Source organism: Sturnira hondurensis, unplaced genomic scaffold (assembly GCF_014824575.4).
Source record: "Sturnira hondurensis isolate 20B ecotype Veracruz unplaced genomic scaffold, ASM1482457v3 Scaffold0019910, whole genome shotgun sequence".
Taxonomy (NCBI): Eukaryota; Metazoa; Chordata; class Mammalia; order Chiroptera; family Phyllostomidae; genus Sturnira; species Sturnira hondurensis.
In genome coordinates, this window is record NW_028092541.1 from 1186433 (window position 1) to 1196341 (window position 9909).

The following is a 9909-nucleotide window of genomic DNA, read 5'->3' on the forward strand; positions in this document are numbered from 1 at the left end:
AATGGGGAACCATTTTTAAGTTTCTGATTGATAATAGAGTTAATGCAAAAGTCTCAGGTCTGGTTTTCACTCTTAGCTCAAACTGAATGTGGAAAAGTGCCTGTGAGGGTAACATACATTGTTACAGCGTTTTATTCAGCATGTAAATTTTCTTAATTTTTGATGAGTATATTACATATAGGCAGAACTGAATAATGAAATAATTAGAAGAATAATCATATATCTACATATACATATATCTTTTTGGTACAATATGCCTCATTAGCACAATCTTAATAATATCAAAATTATAAATCAGAGTAATATTAAAAACATTCTCAGCTCCTTTGTGATCCAAAGATTACATCAATGATGTTTTTTAAATATGTCTTATTAGCTCAACAGTTATGTCAATAATGGAAGTATACCTGCAAAAATATTGTGAAACAGGTGAAAAAATATTGTGGGATAGGTTGGAAAGTATTTGTAAAACAATATTGTTAACTACCAGAGAAAGTTCAATAAAGTTACTGAATAACAATAGTAAAAAAACACTACGCCCTGCTCTGAATTAAATAACAGTAATTTTATCATTAGTGTCAATAAGACATATTTAGCTAGATTGCTTATTTATTTATTTGAGAGAGTCAGACAGAGAGACAGAACATCAATTTGTCATTTCACTCACTGAAGCACTCATTGATTGCTTCTTGTGTGTGCCCTGACTAGAGATCCAACCAGCAACCCGGGCATTCTGGGATAGCACTTTAACTGAGCTACACGTCCAGGGATCAGGCTGATTTTTATAATTTTCAAAGCACTTTTACTTATTTGATATTTGATATTTACAGAAACCTTGTGAGAATTGGAAGTCAGATATGCCCATTGCATTGTTACAGAGTACAGAGGATTAGAAGAAAAATGATTTATCACAACTCAAAATGAATATTAGTGATAGTTAAGATAATATAATAAATTTAAAATGTCAGTCCATTTTTGCTTACTATATTTTTTGCAAATCTTCACAAATAAATCATATTAATGTTTTAAAGGGAAAAAAGAAAGTGTTTGATAAAATAGATACTTAGCACGTATGAATTTTTTAAAATTTTCTTCTGTATATATAAATAATATTTAAATAGTTTCTGATTATAAACTTTTTAAAATAAGTTAAACAAAAGTGAGCTAAGCAAGAAAACAATATTTTCATGAGAATCTTAGGATATAATCAATATGATCAAATTTAATAAAATATTAAATTAATTTTAAATACTATGTTCATGAAAAATGTCATACATATATACTGCACTGTTACAGATGTGGTATAATATACTAAGCTTAGAGTGTATAGTAAAGTCTGTTGAATACTGTTTCAAATTTATTTTAATACAGTTCCCATCACTCAACTATAGTAACAAATGATTGTCTAAAACATGCAGGCATTGACAGGAGTCATATTTTACCTATTATGGGCATTTTTTCTTTTCTTATGAACCACTCTTGAAATAGACAAACTAGTTCAAATCAAGTCAAAGCACAGTAATAACTTCTTCAACTTTTTAACACCTATTTCATTGTCAGATTTTTGTTTTAACCAGAAGCAAAATTTGAGATACCCAACTTACATAAGGCATTTTAAAGTATTTTTTTAAGATTGTATTTATTTTTAGAGATGGAAAGGGAGGGAGAGAGAGAGAGAAACATCAATGTGTGGTTGCCTCTTGCATGGCCCCGCACTGGGGACCTGGCCCACAACCCAGGCATGTGCCCTGACTGGGAATTGAACCTGCGACCCTTTGGTTCACAGCCTGTGATCAATCCACTGAGCTATGCCAGCCAGGGCTAAAGCATTTTTAATTTTTCCTTGTTGTGCCTCTCTAAAGTGGGTAACTTAAAGAAAATAACCTTATTATTATATGTTTGTAATGTAGATAACAGATTCAAATATCCCTGTCTACATAATTTATTCAAGAAATTTAATGGATAATAAGATATTAGGAATGCTAGTACCATACTTTGAAGCCATAATCTGACTAAATTCTGGCTTACATATCTATTTGAGAATTGTATGAATGAACATTTATTAAATTAACCTGATTCCAAATTTAAATTGTGAGTTAAATGTGAGTATAGTAGTCACTTTATTCTTGTTAATGTACTTTTTTTGTACTTGTACCCTGTAATGTAACACACAACTTGTAAATCCTACAGTTCAAGAAATTCCCATTTTATAGCCAGCTAAATTGTAATTTATATATGCCTGAAAATACCTGTGGTATTCCTACATCCCATGGTGAAGCCCACTTGTCAGTTACCTATTACCAGAGTATCTAGAGAGAATGAATCCTACCACCACCATCCATGTTACCCTTACCATCTGCTGCCATTCAAGGAGTCCCCACTCCCTTAACACTGTGGAGTCAGATGTATGGGACTCCCTCAGTACTTGCCTTTACATTGCCTGCCCAAAATGAAAGTTGAGGAAGGCAAAGTTGAAGAAGGCTTGCTTAAAAGCATTCGAACCAGGAGTTAATTGATTAAACTAGGTGGGGCATTAATTTTATACGGGGGAATGCATTGAGTTTTAAACAACTAATTTTAAAATCACTTTTGAAATAAAAGCAGTTCATAAGTTAGGAATTATTTGTTAAGTGGATAGTCATAATGGCTATTGTAACTTATTTTTAGGTATTTGTCTTAAAAGTAAAACTAAATAACTCTAATCCCAGACTTGGGAGGAACATTCCTACTTCCTAGCTTTATGACTTTGGGCATGTTACCTAGGCCTCTTTGTCTCAGTCCCCTCCTCTGTAAAATGGAAATGATATTAATAACTACCACACATGAGTTTTAAAAATCAAAAGATGCTATAAACCAAAAAAAAACCCCATCTAAAATAAAAAGTAACTCTGTTGAATTGGAAACAGTAAATATTAACAAACACTTTCAATAGACATACAGGAAAACAATTACACTGTTAAGTAACATTTAGTGAGCAAAGGCAGAGTATGTGGAGCTAAAAAGAAAAATAAAAAACTTTAATAACACTAATTAGATTGACAGTGATGATTATAAATGGAACTAAACCACTGGGATAAAAATAAAAGTACAAGTGAATTACTGAGATATGATTTTTCAATTTCTATATGGTTACAGTATGTACTCTGGGAAGTTTAAGACCCAGTAAAATTTTTATCACTTTTTTCCAATAAATACACACAAAAACAAAGCAAAGCAAAAACAGCATTCTTAGGCATGCAATGTATATATTTATTTTTATTTTGCTGCATTAGATTTGGAGGTTATACATTTCGACTACTAGATTTGAATCATTAGGTAAGAACTGCTTGTTACATTATACTACATGACAAACCAGTTCATCTTGCCTAAGTTTGTAGTTTTAGCCTGTGTTTTGTATGTGTTTGTAGATGCCGTTACTTATACTAGATAGTAAATTTCCAGTGATTTGGAAGGAAACATTTTTTGTCCCAGTACTAGGGTTACATTCTTTATTTTATCAGATGACTAGATTTGCATGGGTCTGTGAACAAATGAAAACAATTACTTCTACAAATAGTATTCAGATTGTCAAATTATTTTAATTTTGATGAATATTTTACATCTTTTCTGTATTTTTATTTGAATATTCTTGTTTTATGATATGATGCTGAGGACCATCACCATAGCTTCTGGGAACCACTAGTGGAATAAAAGCACTAGAATTGACACTAATGTGCTTCCTGTCCAGTTCTAGCAAGCTTTCCCCCAATAGGCCAGGACACTCTCTTAAGTTGTATATGTCTCTGTACCATCCACATGTCCGTGACAGTGCCAGACACACAGGACGCACTCAGCAAATACTTGTCGAATCAATGGAAACTCAGTCAGAGCAATACAATAAAATATAGTTTTCAAATTCCTAAGCCTGCTACAAAGCAGAATTTAAAAATGATGATGCTTATACTCGGCATGAAAGATTTATTGACTAAATTCAGTAATGAACAGTCATTATTTTGAAAAGGTTTTATTTATTTATTTTTAGAGAGAGGGGAAGGGAGGGAGAAAGAGAGGGAGAGAAACATCAATGTGTGGTTGCCTCTCACAGGCCCCTACTGGGGACCTGGCCTGCAACCCAGACGTGTGCCCTGACTGGGAATTGAACCGGCAACCCTTTGCTTCACAGGCCCACACTCAATCCACTGAGCTACACCAGACAGGGCTGCTTCAGTTTCTTTGTTTGTAAAATAATGTCATTACCTACCTCACAGAGTTGTGAGGATTAAATGACTTAATACATATAAGAGCTTTGAACAGGTTCTGGTACATACTAAATGTTTATAATTGATTATTATAATCTTTATTGCTGCTTTTTTTCAATAGGATTTCTTTTAGAGTTTTACCTTAAAAACTAAAAAATACTATAAAATAAGTAAAGATGTCTTTAGTTTTAACATCATAGCAAATGCTATTATCTCATAAGATTAATAATTATGACATCTATTTTGTTAATTTACCATTATTTATTAAAATTCATATGAAAATCAGTTATAATTTAACATACTGTATGTGCGCTGGGTATGTGTTAATTTTTTTCAAATTACCCAACTTAGTAAGTAAACTAACTACACAGTATAGAAATAAGTTTGTGTTAAACTTGTTTATTTTGTGGGTTAAATCATATATCAAGGTAAGGATTAATTTAGAGGTAATCTGTCCTGTATAGTCAGTCACAAGTCAGACAGTAGTTAGTGTTAGTTACTTGGAGAATATTTGTTTTTGTTTAGAATGCATCTGTGTATCATTTTCCTACTAATTGAAATATGACAATAATTTATCTTAAGTTATAACCTACTGTTTTGCTGCTTAGATTATTACATTGTGTGCCAAATATTATCAGATACCACATTATTCAATGCTGAGTCATTAAATATAAAATATTTTAGTAGATAGCAATCACAACTCAAAATGACTTTTTGAATAATTATTTTTAAAAGTTTATTAGTACAGTTGAATATTTAAATGGTACTCTTGGTTATCAGGTACTCTTTAAGAACTAGATCTAGCCATGGCTGGTGTAGCACAGTGGAATGAGTGCCAGCCTATAAACCAATGGGGTTGCTGGTTTGATTCCTATGCCCGGATTGTGGGCCAGGTCCCCAGTAGGGGGCATGCAAGAGGCAACCACGCATTGATATTTCTCTCCCTCTTTTTCTCCTTCCCTTCTCTCTAAAAATAAATAAATAAAATCTGTAAAAAATGTACTAGATCTAATTTTTATGTTATTTGGTGTCACTGATTTGTTCTTTCCTCGTTAGTAGTCACTTTATGATTTCAGGAGAATCAATAACTAAAGCATAACAATCAGTAACTTAAAATAAAGATATTATCATAGGGTTAGTCACTATTGCTACTAAAACATGAACACTATAAGCTAAATTCTAAGTATTTAATGATTCTAGAAGCCAGGGAGATTTTTTCCAGCATATACTTTGAGGGTACTATGTGAATAAAGTGATAAATGACACTAACTTTCACTAGTCTAATTAACTACTCCAAAATCTTATGCCTCCATAAAACACATGGATTATGATTATTTCATATCAATTGTTTCTTAGCACTATTTTAAAGAGATGTTATGAAAGACAAAGTCGATTTTATTTACAGTTATGATGCAAATGTGATTGTAAATATTTTCCAAAAGGTATAGCCTAGAAATTACGGAATTGTCTTGCTTCTTTACCACCTGTGTCTTTTTTACTTCCAAAAACTTTTTTCCCCTGCATTCCTCTATATCATAAAGGAATTTACTATCAAGTCACTACTTGATATATGTGTTCCCAACTCTAACCGCTTCTGAGTACATCTACTCTTAAAACCCTAGTCCAGGCAATTCTCATCTTTTTCTTAGACCTCTCCACTAGGCTTTCAGCTGAGCCCTCCTGCCTTTACTTTCTGCCCTTTTTACAGTCCATTCCATAAACAGAATCCAGACACACTTAAAACATAAGTTAGATTATATCCTTCCTCTGCTTAAACTCTCCCATCACTTCTCACTAAACCTAAAACAAAATCCAGATACTCGATCACGGCCTGCGAAGCTGTGCCTCTTTACTGGACATCGTCACCTGCCGCTTGTCCTCTCTCTCCCACCAGCAACAACCCTCAGCTTCACTGTCCTCAGCTTCCAACTGCATCCATGCTCTTTCTGTTCCTCGGACATATTTCACGACCCTTGTGGTCTGTTCACTCCTTTGGGATTTTTTCCTTTTGGCCTCAGATTGCCTCCTCATAACTAACGTCCCTATTCAAATGTCACCTTCTTAGAGAAGTCTTTCTTAATCACTCTAAATAAAATACACTTCTTTTTCCAAGTCATTCAGTGTCCCTTTATCCAGTTTAATATTTTTCTAGCATTTTACTACTATTGGCATTATATTAATTAGACATTTGTGTTTGTGTCCTCATGTTCTTTTTTATTGTTGTATCTTTAGCTTGTCAGACATGTCTGGCACATGGTTGATATACAATAAACATTTGCTGAGTGAAAGAATGACAGGTTTCAAAAGTGGACTATTTTCAACTCTATGACTCCAATATCATTTCATCAGTGTTCACAATCCTGTGTGTTTGTAGTCATTCTCTGGTCCTTAGGCTCCAGCAAAAATAGCCTCATTCCATCTCCACTGGTTTTTTCCCACTTTGATAATTGTCTTAACTCTAGCAGTTTTAGCTTACTTACATTGACTTCTAAAGATGACTTAAAATAGTCTCAGTTGCCTTTGGTAAGAATTTACTCTTTCCAGAGCCCAATAACAAATTAGAAGAAAATTAAGGCATTTTCCATGGTTTTAAATTTTTTCTCGCAATAAAACTTCTGCTTATATGTAGTCTCAACCTCAAAATGCGTCTCTGTTTAAGGGTATTAAAGTTAAACCACCCTTCTGAGTTTACACAGGTGATGACAGGAATATAATGTGATTTGTTTTTTTTTTTCAGATCTCCAACTAAAGACATGGATTCGGAAGAGAAGGAAATTGTGGTCTGGGTTTGCCAAGAAGAGAAGATTGTCTGCGGTTTAACTAAACGCACCACCTCGGCTGATGTCATCCAGGCTTTGCTTGAGGAGCATGAGACTGCATATGGAGAGAAACGATTTCTTCTGGGGAAGCCCAGTGATTACTGCATCATAGAAAAGTGGAGAGGCTCGGAACGAGTTCTTCCTCCACTGACTAGGATCCTGAAGCTTTGGAAAGCATGGGGCGATGAGCAGCCCAATATGCAATTTGTTTTGGTCAAAGCGGATGCTTTTCTACCAGTTCCCTTGTGGCGGACAGCTGAAACCAAATTAGTGCAAAACACAGAAAAACCATGGGAACTCAGTCCAGTGAACTACATGAAGACGTTACCACCAGATAAGCAAAAAAGAATAGTCAGAAAAACTTTCCGGAAACTGGCTAAAATTAAGCAGGACACAGTTTCCCATGATCGAGATACCATGGAGACCTTAGTTCATCTGATTATTTCCCAGGACCATACTATTCATCAGCAAGTCAAGAGAATGAAAGAGCTGGATCTGGAAATTGAGAAGTGTGAGGCAAAGTTCCACCTCGATCGGGTAGAAAATGATGGAGAAAATTATGTCCAGGATGCTTATTTAATGCCCAGTTTTAGTGAAATTGAGCAAAAGCTAGACTTGGAGTACGATGAAAACCAGATTCTGGAGGACCTAAGTAAAAGCGGTAGAATCCTACAGCTGGAGGAACGACTAACATATTACAGGATGCTCATTGACAAACTCTCCACTGAAATAGAAAAAGAGGTAAAAAGTGTCTGCAGTGGGATGCATGAAGATGCAGAAGGGGCAGCTGCGAGTGAACTTGAAAGCCTCAATTTAGAAACTGTTAAGTGTGATTTGGAGAAAAGCATGAAAGCGGGTTTGAAAATCCACTCTCACCTGAGTGGCATCCAGAAAGAGATTAAATACAGTGACTCATTGCTTCAAATGAAAGCAAAAGAATATGAGCTCCTGGCCAAGGAGTTCAGTTCACTTCATATCAGCCACGACGGATGCCAGCTGAAGGAGAATAGAGGGGAGGAGTTTGAGGCCCCCAACAGCAGTGGGCAGGTTCCTCCCTTCACTCAAAGAGTATTTAACATATATACAAATGACACAGACTCGGACACTGGCATCAGTTCCAACCACAGTCAGGACTCAGAAACAACCGTGGGGGACGTGTTGCTATTGTCAACTTAATTTGATTGGCTTCTTTCTGACCCACTTTCCTGGGTTCATGCTTGTTTAATAGGAAACTTTATTTTAAATATTATATTCTGAAAAATGTAAATCCTGCTAGAATATTCCATAGTTAATAAAAACTAGAGAAAGTGTAAGTTTGTTTTTGATCTAAGATATCCAAGGTGATACTTATTCCAAGTACAAAGGATGAACTGTTTATTAGGAATGGAACACAAATAGCTTGCAAGTATATGAGAGAAGTAATTTGGTGGGGTTATAATCTCCCATAATTTAAAATAAATTATTTATATAAACTTTAATTCTTATTATTAGACAGGCAATATATTCAAACTGCACACATGAATAGATAAAATATGCTGTAATATATTTTTTCAATGCTGTATAATTAAAATTTTTAAATCTGTAAAGTACACGACAGCTATTCTATTGTAACTATATTAATTGAAATTTGGGGTTGTCTCTTGATATTTAGAAAGTACATTATCTCTGTCACTTCCTGCACTTCTCTGCCTTCCCAGACCTAGATCACAGCAGCGGGAAGGGCTGTTGGTGGGATGTGTACAAAGACCAGCAGTGGATCAGAGTGGGGTATTGGTGAGGAGGGGCCAAGTCCTGCATGCAACAGCGATTTTTCCAAAGATCCTGAAGTTGTATGTATGTGCTTTCTCCAGCTAACATTGCCAGTCTCCAGATCACACCAGTGGTCTTTGCAGCTTCATTGCTTGAATAAGGTACTGTGTGGGTTACAGAGAAAATCCCCGGTCACAGCCCTGTTTGTTTACTCCCTACAAAAGTTGAAGGGATGCAACTCAGGGTCCTTTGTGTGGGTAAAATAGAGCTCTGTAGGCCATTTTATCTGACCACGCAGAGGGGAGCTCACAAGGAAAACTTTATTCTGCTGCACTATAATTCAGATCGCCTTTGTTGTGCTTTGTCTACGGTGCAAACAACAACAAAAAAAGCATGAGCTCAATCCTCTACCCCCAAGCATTCTAGTAAATATACAACAAATTGGATTATTTACACCATGCCTTGACTAACTAACAATCATTATAATGCGAGACTGCTTGGATTTGCCTAGGTTTTAGTTAAGAAGTTCCTGTCTTTCCCCCTTTTCCTCTCATTTCCTTGCTTGTGGTCAGTGAACACATGGTACAATAACAGTGAAACAATTTCATTGTACTGCGAAGTGAATGCCACCACAGTTTAGTTATTTCTTTAGCCCACACTTTCCTTAGATGTCAGTGCACATGTAGGTAGAAATATTATTTTACTTATGTGTGAGTAACACATATGTGAATATTGGTTAAGATTCCCAGAATTTTCATTTCTTCCATTTTAGTCTTATGCTTACTGTGTAGTCCATCTTTTATTTCACTTTCTTAATTTATTTTTTCACCGCTCCATCACCCAGACTTTTCACCAATATTTGGGAAAATTTTTAAAATTCCACTTTTGAGGAGCATCTATGTTATTATTTCTTGCACCAGGATATTGCTGAATGCTTTATTTGAAGTTGGCTGGTAAGAAAAGTTCATTCCAGAACAAGTACAGTGATAAAGAGTATTTATAATGCCAACATGGTTTTAATTTTTGAAGAGATTGAATAGTCATCTAAAACAGGGTTATTTATTTGCCTAACATTCTAGTAAATCATTCAGCAATATATTTAT

General features: G+C 34.9%; 1 protein-coding gene across 2 annotated transcripts in view; it reads left to right on the forward strand.

Annotated features, from left to right (window-relative positions):
- Positions 1–9419, forward strand: part of RASSF9 (Ras association domain family member 9) — a 33908-nt gene extending 24489 nt beyond the window's left edge. For both annotated transcript variants that reach the window (XM_037028448.1, XM_037028449.1), the window contains one exon: positions 6976–9419. In XM_037028448.1, the coding sequence (XP_036884343.1) occupies positions 6976–8233 (1258 nt within the window). In that variant the 3' untranslated portion in view covers positions 8234–9419. The remainder of the gene's footprint in view (positions 1–6975) is intronic.
- The last annotated feature ends 490 nt before the right edge of the window (positions 9420–9909 follow it).